Source organism: Ceratotherium simum, chromosome 9 (assembly GCF_057802395.1).
Source record: "Ceratotherium simum simum isolate JZ-2026a chromosome 9, ASM5780239v1, whole genome shotgun sequence".
In the NCBI taxonomy this organism is placed as follows: domain Eukaryota; kingdom Metazoa; phylum Chordata; class Mammalia; order Perissodactyla; family Rhinocerotidae; genus Ceratotherium; species Ceratotherium simum.
This window is the reverse complement of record NC_141908.1, coordinates 56,932,428-56,944,967: the sequence shown is the minus strand read 5'-3', so window position 1 is coordinate 56,944,967 and position 12,540 is coordinate 56,932,428. Positions and strand designations below refer to the sequence as shown.

At 35.2% G+C, this 12,540-nt stretch overlaps 1 protein-coding gene across 1 annotated transcript; it reads left to right on the top strand.

Moving 5' to 3' along the window:
• Positions 1 to 356: 356 nt before the first annotated feature.
• Positions 357 to 11,305, top strand: LOC106799921 (cytochrome c, testis-specific). Its single transcript, XM_004426670.2, has 2 exons — positions 357 to 525; positions 11,128 to 11,305. Exons 1-2 carry the CDS (start codon positions 357 to 359, stop codon positions 11,274 to 11,276), a joined length of 318 nt encoding a protein of 105 aa, XP_004426727.1. The 3' UTR covers positions 11,277 to 11,305.
• The last annotated feature ends 1,235 nt before the right edge of the window (positions 11,306 to 12,540 follow it).

Here is a 12,540-nt window from a genome sequence, read left to right as displayed (position 1 = left end):
TTGCATGTGTACTTTTTGGAAGTGAAAAGAAAAAATGGAACATGATTCACCTAGATAAATGACTATAATTGTTTGAAGGCCGAAGTAAAACCAGGCTTATGCCAATAGCAGTTTCTGAAGTAGCTATAGCTAGAAATTGAAGATAAACCTGATAAAGGAGATGATTAAGTTTTCATAAAATTGGATGTTATGTTTGTGTTTTTGAGCACTCCGACTTTAAAGCATGCATGCTTTAAATTATATTTTTGTTTAATATCATTAATATTCATTTCAAGATGATGGAATTCCTTTTTTTCCAACTTTGCAAATCTGGTATTTTCTTTGGTCTGTGGTTTAATGTTTCATTACAGAAGAAAATGGGAGATGCTGAAGCAGGCAAGAAGATATTTATTCAAAAATGTGCTCAGTGCCACACAGTGGAAAAAGGTGGAAAACACAAGACTGGTCCAAATCTCTGGGGCCTTTTTGGCCGAAAAACAGGACAAGCACCAGGATTTTCTTATTCTGATGCAAACAAAAACAAAGGTAAAAATAAGGCAGCTGTGGGAGAGAACCAGAAACTTTGTAGCAAAGAAGAAAGCACGTGATTTGATATTATAATAATTTCCTAATTTGCAGCATTAAAATGAAATCCCCATGTTTATATTACTGAAATAGTGATTTATATCATAAGATCTGCATTTGACTAACTGTTCATCTGTTTGATCAGAGGAATTAGCAATCCTCCGTGGCATAGGTTTTTGCCTCTACAAGGTATTTCATTTTATGCAGTACATTTATCTTGAAAAAGCATGATCTAAAAAAAAAAAATCAAATCATATTTTAGTGGCATAATGGTAGTTTTCTATTTGTAGTGATGAGTCTTAGGAGTGTAGGGGAACTGTTATATAGTTTGAAAAAGTATTTTCTTTTTTTTTATTTTATTTATTTATTTATTTATTTCCTAAGAAATGTTTGTGCCTTTTTTTTTTAAATTTTTTATTTATTGCAGTAACATTGGTTTATAACATTGTATAAATGTCAGGTGTACATCATTATACTTCTATTTCTGCATAGATTACATCATGTTCACCACCAAAATACTAATTACAACCCATCACCACACACATGTGCCGAATTATCCCTTTCAGCCTCCCCCCTCCCCCCTTCCCCTGTGGTAACCACCAATCCAATCTCTGTCCCTATGTGTTTGTTTATTGTTGTTATTATCTACTACTTAATGAAGGAAATCATACGGTATTTGACCTTCTCCCTCTGACTTATTTCGCTTTGCATAATACCCGAAATGCCCATCCATGTTGTCACAAATGGCTGGATTTCATCGTTTCTTATGGCTGAGTAGTATTCCATTGTGTATGTATACCACATCTTCTTTATCCATTCATCCCTTGATGGGCACTTAGGTTGCTTCCAAGTCTTGGCTATTGTGAATAATGCTGCAATGAACACAGGGGTGCATGTATCTTTACTCCTTGCTGTTTTCAAGTTCTTTGGATAAATACCCAGCAGTGGAATAGCTGAATCATATGGTAGTTCTATCCTTGATTTTTTTGAGGAGTCTCCATACTGTTTTCCATAGTGGCTGCACCAGTTTGCACTCCCACCAGCAGTGTATGCGAGTTCCCTTCTCTCCACATCCTCTCCAACACATGTTGTTTCCTGTCTTGTTAATTATAGCCATTCTGACGGGCGTGAGGTGATATCTCATTGTAGTTTTGATTTGCATTTCCCTGATAGTCAATGATTTTGAACATCTTTTCATGTGTCTGTTGACCATCTGTATATCTTCTTTGGAGAAATGTCTGTTCAGGTCTTTTGTCCATTTTTTAATTGGGTTGGTAGTTTTTTTGTTGTTGAGATGCATGAGTTCTTTATATATTTTGGAGATTAAGCCCTTATCAGATGTATGGTTTGCAAATATCTTCTCCCAATTGTTAGGTTGTCTTTTTGTTTTGTTGATGGTTTCCTTTGCTGTGCAGAAGCTTTTTAGTTTGATATAGTCCCGTTTGTTTATTTTTTCTATTATTTCTCTTGCCCGGTCAGACATGGTGCTTGAAAATATGTTGCTAAGACTGATGTCGAAGAGCGTGCTGCCTATGTTTTCTTCTAGAAGTTTCATAGTTTCAGGTCTTACATTCAACTCTTTAATCCATTTGGAGTTAATTTTTGTGTTTGGTGTAAGGTAAGGGTCTACTTTCATTTTTTTGCATGTGGGTGTCCAGTTTTCCCAACACCATTTGTTGAAGAGACTTTCTTTTCTCCATTGTGTGTTCTTGACTCCTTTGTCAAAGATTAGCTGTCCATAGATGTGTGGGTTTATTTCTGGGCTTTCGATTCTATTCCATTGATCTGTGTGTCTGTTTTTGTGCCAGTACCATGCTGTTTTGGTGACTATAGCTTTGTAGTATATTTTGAAATCAGGGAGTGTGATACCTCCAGCTTTGTTCTTTTTTCTCAGGATTCCTTTAGCTATTCGGGGTCTTTTGTTGTTCCATATAAATTTTAGGATTCTTTGTTCTATTTCTGTGAAAAATGTTGTTGGAAGTTTGATAGGGATTGCATTGAATCTATAGATTGCTTTAGGAAGTATGGACATCTTAACTATGTTAATTCTTTCAATCCAAGAGCACGGAATATCTTTCCATTTCTTTGTGTCTTCTTCAGTTTCTTTCAGCAATGTTTTATAGTTTTCGGTGTACAGATCTTTCACCTCTTTGGTTAAGTTTATTCCTAGGTATTTTATTCTTTTTGTTGCAATTGTAAATGGGATGGTATTCTTAATTTCTCTTTCTGCTACTTCATTGTTAGTGTATAGAAATGCAACTGATTTTTGTATGTTGATTTTGTATCCTGCAACTTTACCATATTTGTTTATTACTTCTAAAAGTTTTCTGGTGGATTCTTTAGGGTTTTCTATATATAAAATCATGTCATCTGCAAATAGTGAGCGTTTCACTTCTTCCTTTCCAATTTGGATCCCTTTTATTTCTTTTTCTTGCCTGATTGCTCTGGCTAGGACTTCCAGTACTATGTTAAATAGGAGTGGTGAGAGTGGGCATCCTTGTCTGGTTCCTGTTCTTAGAGGGATAGCTTTCAGTTTTTCACCATTGAGGATGATATTAGCTGTGGGTTTGTCATATATGGTCTTTATTATGTTGAGGTACTTTCCTTCTATACCCATTTTATTCAGAGTTTTTATCATAAATGGATGCTGTATCTTGTCAAATGCTTTCTCTGCATCTATTGAGATGATCATGTGATTTTTATTCTTCATTTTATTAATGTGGTGTATTACGTTGATTGATTTGCGAATGTTAAACCATCCCTGCATACCTGGAATAAATCCCACTTGATCATGGTGTATAATCTTTTTGACGTGTTGTTGTATGCGATTTGCTAGTATTTTGCTGAGGATTTTTGCATCGATGTTCATCAGTGATATTGGCCTGTAGTTTTCTTTTTTTGTGTTGTCCTTGTCTGGTTTTGGTATCAGGGTAATGTTGGCTTCGTAGAATGAGTTAGGGAGCTCCCCCCACTCCTCAATTTTTTGGAAGAGTTTGAGAAGGTGAAAAAGTATTTTCAGTGATTTCTTTATTGGTGGCAAGTGGATAGATGGCAGTTAAAGTGAGAAAGCATTTTAGGGTTGAAATTAAAAATGGTTGGAAAAGACTATATCTTTGCAAGGCAATGTATTCCTCCTGGATATACATATACATACATACCTACATATATTATTAGAATTCACTTCAAAAATAGGGTACAACTCTAAAATAGAGTGCAACTCTGTTTTGAACTGTTCTTGGGACCTAGCGTTTCTTACAGGCCCAAATTTCAGATCACTACTACATTACTATTTGGAAAAGTTTTTATTTTATTTTATTTTTTCTTTTTATTCCTTTTATTGAGGTGAAATTCACATAACATACAATTAGCTATTTTAAAGTGTTGTAGCATATCAGTACTTCATTGAAGTTGAGGCATACATCAATACTTCATTCCTTTTTATGGCTGAATAATATTCCGTGTGTGTGTGTGTGTATATCACAATTTGTTTATCCGTTCATCAGTTGATGGACATTTGGATTGTTTCTGCCTATTGTATTTTGTGAATAGTGCTGCTATGAATATTTGTGAACAACTATTTGTTTAAATCCCTGTTTTTCAGTTATTTTGGATATATACCTAGGAGTGGAATTGCTTGGTCATTTATTAAATTTTTGAGGAAAAATCAAATTGTTTTCCATAGCAGCTGCACCATTTTACATTCCTATCAACAATGTAGGAGAATTCCTCTTTCTCTATATCCTCACCAACACTTGTTCATTTCTCTTCTTTTTTTAATTGCCATCCTAGCAGGTGTGAAGTGATGTCTCATGATTTTGCTTTGCATTTCCTTAATGAACCATGATGTTGAACATCTTTTCATGTGCTTGTTGCCCATTTGTATATTTTCTTTAGAAAAATGTCTTTTCATGTTCTATACCCGTTTTTTATTTGGATTGTTTGTCTTTTTGTTGTTGAGTTGTAAGAATTCTTTATATATTCTGGACACTGAACACTTATCTAATATGTGATTTGCAAATATTTTCTCCTATTCTGTAGATTGTCTTCATTTTCTTGATAATGTCCTTTGATGCACATAAGTTTTTAATTTGTATGAAGTCCATTTATCTGTTTTTGTTGTTGATGTTGCTTGTACTTTTGATGTCAAATCTAAAAATCCACTGCCAAATCTGAGGTCAAAAAGATTTACCCCTATCTTTTCTTCTAATAGTTTTATAGTTTTGGCTCTTACATTTAGGTCTTTGACCCATTTTAAATTAATTTTTGTATAGAGTGAGGTAGCAGTCCAATGTTATTCTTTTGCCTGTGGTTGTCCAGTTGTCCTAGCACCATTTGTTGAAGAGACAATTCTTTCCCAGTTGAATAATCTTGACACTCTTGTTGAAAATCAATTGGCCATATATGTTAGGGTTTAATTCTGGACTTTCAGTTCTATTCCATTGGTCTGTATGTTTATCCTTATACTAGTACCACACAGTTTTAATTACTGTAGCTTTGTAGTAAGTTTTGAAATTGGGACGTGTGAGCTCACCAACTTTGTTTTTCTTTTCTGGTATTGTTTTGGCTATTCAAGGCCTTTTGCAATTCCAGGAATTTGAAGATCCATTTGTCCATTTCTGCAAAATAGGCCTTTGGAATTTTGATTGAGATTGCATTGTCCAATGAAATTGGACCCCTCTCTTCCACCACTCACAATATTTAACTTGAAATGGGTTCAAGACTTAAACATAAGACCTGAATCTATAAAACTCCTAGCAGAAAACATATGGCAAAAAGATCCTTGACATTGGTTTTGGCAACAGTTTTCTGGATATGACACCAAAAGCACGAGCAACAAGAGCAAAAATAAATATGTGGGACTACATCAAACTAAAAAGTCTCTGCACAGCAAAAGAAACAGTCAACAAAATGAAAAGGCAACCTATGGAATGGGAGAAAATATTTGCAATCATATATCTGATAAGGGGTTAACATCCGAAATATGTAAAGAACTGATACAACCAAACAGTGAAAAACAACCCAGTTAAAAAATGGGCAGAGGACCTGAATAGACATTTTTCCAAAGAAGACATACACATAGCCAACAGGTACATGAAAAGGTGTTCAACATTGCTAGTCATCAGGAAAATGCAAATCAAAACCACAATGAGATATTGCCTCATGCTTGTCAGAATTACTATCATCAAAAAATAAGAAATAGCAAATGTTGGTGAGGATGTGGAGAAAAGGGAACTTTTGTGCACTGTTGGTGGGAATGTAAATTGGTACAGCTGCAGTGGAAATCAGTATGGCGATTCCTCAAAAAATTAAAAATAGAACTATGTGATCCAGTAATTCCACTTCTGGGTATATACTCAAAGGAAATGAAAACAGGATCTCGAAGAGATCTCTGCACTCCTGTGTTCATTGCAGCAAAGATATGGAAACAATCTAAGTGTCTGTCAATGGATGAATGGATAAAGAAGATGTAGTATTTATATACAATAAAATATTATTCAGCCATGAGAAAAGAAAATTTTGCCATTTGCAACAACTTGGATGAAACTTGAGGGCATTATATTAAGTGAAATAAGTCAGACAAAGACAGACAAATACTCTATGATATCACTTATATTTGGAATCAAGAAAAGCCGAACTCAGAGCAACATAGAGTGGAGTGGTGGTTACCAGGGCCCGGAGTTGAAGGTAGCGGGGAGATATTGGTCAAAGGGGACAAACTTCTAGTTATAAGATTAACAGGTTCTGGGATCTAATGTATAGCATGGTGATTATAGCTAATAATGCTGTAGTATATACTTGAAAGTTGCTAAGAGAGTACATCTTAAATGTTCTTACCACAAAAAAAGAAGTGGAAATTCTGTGATGGGATGGAGGTTTTAGCTAACGCTATGGTGGTAATCATTTTGCAATACATGTGCATCAAATCAACACGTTGTACACCTTAAACTTATACAAACTTATATGTTAATTATATCTCAATAAAGCTGGGAACAAAAAGAATAATATAAGCTACTATGTTAATTGAGCTAGGGTTTTATTTATTTTGTGAGGGGATCAGCCCTGTGCTAATATCTGCCAATCTTCCTCTTTTTTTGCTGAGGAAGCCTGGCCCTGGGCTAACATCCCTGCCCATCTTCCTCCACTTTATGCGGGATGCCGCCACAGCATAGCCTGACAAGCGGTGCGTGCGTCAGCGCGCACCCGGGATCCAAACCGGCATCCGAACCGGCAAACCCCGGGCCACCACAGCAGAGCGCGCGCACTTAACCGCTTGCGCCACCGGGCCGGCCCTGAGCTAGGGTTTTAAAATAAGGTTATTTAGAATAAAATAAGGATTTAAAAAATACTTTAGCACAGCTTGACCAAAGACAGACTTGAATAATTAAGCACAAGGACGTCAGTAGTTGAATTTTAATATAAATTGTGGAACACTGTCCACCATATTTATTTTCTATGTGTGATCTTTCTCTTGGAAATAATTACACTATTTTAGTTTTCAAAAGAATACGGAAATTCCCATGTTTTAAAGAAGATTCTTTGTCCCATATGACTTGCTTAGTGTATAGTTTTACAAAATTCATAATTGTAGCAATAATCTTATATTGTGTGGTTTTTTTAAATTGTGGCAAATATGTATATAACATAAAATTTACCCTTTTAACCATTTTTAAGTGTACAGTTCTGTGGTGTTAAGCACATTCACATTGTTCTGCAGTCATCCTTCTCCCAACCTTTTTTGTCTTCCCAAACTGAAACTCTGGACCTATTAAACATGCCCTGGCAACCACCATTCTACTTTATGTCTCTATGAATTTGACTATTCTAGGTACTTCATATAAGTGGAATCATATGCCTTTTTTTTTTTCTTTTTTTGTGACTGGCTTATTTCACTTAGCATAATGTCTTCAGGGTTCATCCATGTTGTACCATGTGTCATAATTTCTATCCATTTAAGGCTGAATAATTTCCCGTTGTGTGTATATACCACATTGTGTTTATTCATTTATCTGTGAGTGGATACTTGGGTTGCTTCTACTTTTTGGCTATTGTGAATAATTCTGTGAACATGGGTGTACAAATATCTGTTCATGTCCCTGCCTTTACTTCCTTTGGGTATGTACTCAGAAGTGGAATTGCTGAATCATATGATAATTCTGTATTTAATTGTTTGAGCAACAGCTGTACCATTTTCCACAGTAGCTGTACCATTTTATCTTCCCACCAGTAATAGACAAGGATTCCAATTTCTTCACATCCTCAACAACAATTGTTATTTTCGTCCTTTTTTTTGATAATAGCCATCATAACGGTTGTGAAGTTGCATCTCATTGTGGTATTGATATGCATTTCCCTAATGATTAGTGATGTTGAACATCTATATTGTGTTTTTAAATACATCAGTAAATTGATAAAATTTTTCTTTTGAGAATAATACCTTATAAGTATTATTGAATACCTATATGCTGTTTGCATTTTTTGGGCAATGATAATTGAAGCAGGTTTGAGAAACAAATTGTTTGAATTAATTCGTGAGTTGCCCAGGGTTCTATGCTAACAAGTGATAGAACTAGGATTCAAATTCAGGTCTTCCTGGGCCTTTAAAGAAATCATGTCATGGGTTAGCATATTCACTAAACTGACATTATTAGAGATTAGTCTTTATCTTTTGCCTATTGTCATGTCATATCTGTTAAGAGAGGCAGTAGGACACACTAAATCATAAATGTGTTAATAATTAAAAAACTATTTTGAAATCCATGTACATTATATCAAAATTCAAAGAGTTCCAAAGAATACTTCCTAGTATGAGTGATAAGGAAATTGTATATGGTCACTTCTCCTCAGCTTTCTCTATTCCTTTCCCTTTATCAGCTAATTTTACTTGGTAATACTATTAATTTTAGTGGCCGTGTTTATATTTTAAATAATATCCGTATACCTCTATTATTTTATTTATCTACTTTAAGTAATATCTGTATATCCTATACCATGAAGGATGAGAAAATCAAAGTGGATATACAGCCTCCCATATTTTCACACTTTCTCCTACCTCTTGTTACTTATGTTGTTATATTTACTCTGGTGTGATGTGTATCATTTACATCCTATGTAATCCCATTATTACAATTGTTTTAACATTTGTCCTACATTTAAATGGTATCAGTGCTTATTCCTAGCTTTTACACAGTGTCTGTATTTATCTGTTAGTTAGTGGAAGGTTATCTATCTATCTAGTGATGCCAAGAAAGGATTATTGGAACTATATTACCCTAGTTCTTGGATGTTTGAAAACATCTGTGGATTCCCATTACACTTGGATAATAATTTGGCTAGATAGAAAATTATTGGGTGACACTTTCAATTCCTCAGGGTTTTGTATGCTTCATTTTGAATTATGCTTTGGAGAAATCTGAAGCCAGCCTGATTGTTTTCTGTTATTATTTACTTGGTTTTATTTATTTATTTATCTTTTATTTATTTTTTGGTGAGGAAGATTGGCCCTGAGCTAACATCTGTTGCCAATCTTCCTCTTTTTGCTTGAGGAAGATTGTTCCTGAGCTAACATCTGTGCCAATCTTCTGCTATTTTATATGTGGGATGCTGCCATAGCATGGCTTGATAAGTGGTGTGTAGGTCGGCTCCTGGGATCCGAACCTGCGAACCCCAGGCCACTGAAGCAGAGTGTGCAAACTTAACCACTATGCCACTGAGCTGGCCCCAGTTTTATTTTTATTTTATTCTCTTCCCTCTAAGTTTTAGTAAATTCTTACTAAAATTTAGTAACTTTGCTAGGCTGTGTGTAGGTCTTGATTGGTCTGTTTCAGATTTTCCTAGAATATGTGTTCTTCTAATTGATGTATGTAGGACTTTTATTTTTGAAAATTTTCTTGAATTATATGTTTTAATAATTTTATTCTATTTCATTTGTTTTTTAAAAAATCTTACTTGGGCCACCAATTATGCATATTTTGGATCTCCTTTGTCTAAATATCTTCTGTATCTGGCATTTTCACTTTGATCATTTTAAACTCTTCATTCTTTCCATTTTGTTTTTATCCATATTTTCAAGCCTGCTTGTGCTATCAGCAGCATCTGTTCTTTTTGCTGCTATTTATGTCTTGCTGTTTTATCATTTTCTCCATGAGCCTTTGTAGCTCAGCTTTGAGCCTTTGATTAATAAATACCATTTTTGAATCTATAGGAATGTGGTCATGAGTTTCATTTGCTTCATATATATAATTTCTGATGTGTATTTTTCATTTAACTTTTGTTTTTTATATTTCTTTCTACTATGTGTGTGTATGTATGTTGTGTATGTGTAGGTGTTTTTAATATGCTTTTGTGCTGATACCTTTTTGATTATTACTTATCTTTTGATGAGGAGAATTCTTTTTGGACTGGTTATTTGCAGAAGGACAGTAAAAGTGAGGGTCTGAGTTTTCCAGTTAGTTATGAAGTCTTCCTTACCCACAGTTAAGTGTTAGAGATATGAGTTATGTGTCTGAGTGTTTATGTGTGTATGTTGGTAGGGAGTTTTTTGGCTCTTAACTTCAACTGACAAAGACTGACAGTTCTAGGGTTATCCAACAGCTTCAGTTTCTCTTCTATCCTGTAACAAGGTAGAATATTTTTTTAAAGATGGCATGTCTGTGTTTTCTTTAATCCTGGATCCCCTGACCCTCCATGGTATCGAATTGAATTTAGGGAGACTTTCACAGCCAGCCAATATACACTCAACTCTTTTGGGGGCCACAGGATTATGACTTTGCCCCTCAGGATTTGTTTCCTACTTTGGAGAATGTTTCTCTTCTTCTTTCGAGATCATTAGTGACAGTTCTCCTCTCACTCTGGTCTAGGTTTTCTGTCTGTGGCAGGCTTCTAATTATATCAAGTTTGGGGTTATAGGTGCGTCCTCAAAAATTTTATCAAAAGTGGAGTTAGCGTTTCTGTTTCTTTTTGTCTGTGTTCTTTTTGACTGATTTTAGAAAGAGAAAAAGGTAGAGGCAACCCTTCTCTCTCATTGTGGAACTATATTCCTGAAATCATAGTTTTTTAATAGAGATCTGGACAGAGGCAGCTTGGTATGATTGGCAGAAAAAACATGGAAATATTAATTAGTAGTCACAGATTCTTGACTCTAAGTAGCCTTGTCACCTTAGGGCAAGTTATTCCCCTCTCTTTGAGTCATCATTTACTCGACTGCAAAATGAGAGGTTGGATTAATGGATCTCTAAGATCTTTTCTAGAAGGAACTCTCTGTGATTCTAGGAGGATGGGGTACTGCTTAGGCATAACATGTATGGGTTAGTAGTTTATTGGTGTTACCTTGGATAATCCTAAACAGCATGTGAGTATTGGATTTTTAGAGGGAAGCGAAAGAATGGAGCACCAAAGACTAATTTTGGAATTTTCTTGTGGGTCAGAAACTGTGAGTATTCCTTGTTATAATAGCCTTCATGTTGAATCCAAGAGTAATCTTTTGTTCATGTATGTGGGTCACATCAGAAAGTAAGCCTTACGAGTGTAACTACACAAACTTAATACTTTTTTTCACCTTTATAGGTGTTATCTGGGGAGAGGAAACTCTGATGGAATATTTGGAGAACCCAAAGAAATATATCCCTGGAACTAAAATGGTCTTTGCTGGTCTTAAAAAGAAGAGTGAGAGAGAAGATCTTATTCAATATTTGAAACGGGCAACATCTTCATGAAATGCTCTTGCAACTTCAAAAATATTAGTTATAAGCCAAATTTTCCTATTTCAAATATTGCATGTTCAAAGAAGTCATATTTGATCTTTCTTATCAGCCTGTAGTAAGTTTAACATTTTAAAATAAAAGTTGATATTTTTGATTATGTGTAATCTACTGATTAAATGCCCTTTAGAGTCTGAACTTACTTTTGTCTGCTCACTAAGGGTGTGCATAAGGTCAGGATGGAGGAGGAGAGGAAAGGAAACTGAAGTCTATTGTGCTTCAGTAGTCTCTATGTATGCAAAATATTCTATAAGCCTACCAACTGCTATTGATGATGGAGATAGTTTCCACATATTTCTCTGTAATTTAAATGTAAATATAGCAGACAGTAGCTTTAGTTTTTATTAAGCTGTGTTTGGTTATGTGTTTGACTTTTATTTTAAACAGCACTTAAAGTAACTTGAAGGAAAAAAATGGAGGGAAAAAAAATGAAGTCAAAGATTTGATCTTACTTTAGGAATATCATTGGAAAAAAAAAAGTGCAAATTGTTGACCGTGGGTGACATAAAACATAGAGAGAAGGAGAAAAGCATGTTCTATGTTAATAAACATTTATGTCACATAACATATAATCTTTTTGCATTAATATTTTTATGATATCCTTTTAATCCTGAGTAATGTAAAGCTGGACTTCAGGGGAGGGATAAGAGGGACCCTGAGAGAGAGGGAGAAAAAACAAAACAACCTTCACTATTAATGTGGAAAGACCTCCCACCTCACAGAAGTGGGAGTGAAGCATGGTGGAGCAGGTCCGCAAGAGGCCCTGGGTGGAAGGGAACAGTGGCTGTGTGTGGTGTGAGGTGGCCCCTGAAGTGGCTATGCAGTCTACAAGTACTCTGTCACCCAAATGCTATGGCCCAATGCAAGAAGGTGAAGCCGATTCCTCACCAAAGAGGTGGGTAATGGACTGGTCAGGGGACGTTATAGGTGAGGATAGGACATTCGTTATCTCATTTCCACTTCACAACAACACCCTGTAAGGTGGATTTTACCTTCTACATTGAGACTTAGAGATATCTGGTGCCAGGACCAAAACTTAAATCTACTCCAATTCCTGGTGACTTTTCACCATATTATAGGGATAATAAGTTAGCTAGTTAATTTATTAGTAGATGCTACTACTGAGAAGACATCCTAACAGAAAATTCCCAAAGTGAGGGGAACATGGTTGACAAAGCTGACTTCCAGAAGGTTCTATTAAGTCAACTAAGTGCCTGGG

Excerpts from the sequence above, each read along its gene's own strand:
- LOC106799921 (XM_004426670.2), top strand. The coding sequence starts at position 357 with ATGGGAGATGCTGAAGCAGGCAAGAAGATATTTATTCAAAAATGTGCT. Across the intron at positions 526-11,127 it reads TGATGCAAACAAAAACAAAG|GTGTTATCTGGGGAGAGGAA; the intron begins GTAAAAATAAGG and ends TCACCTTTATAG.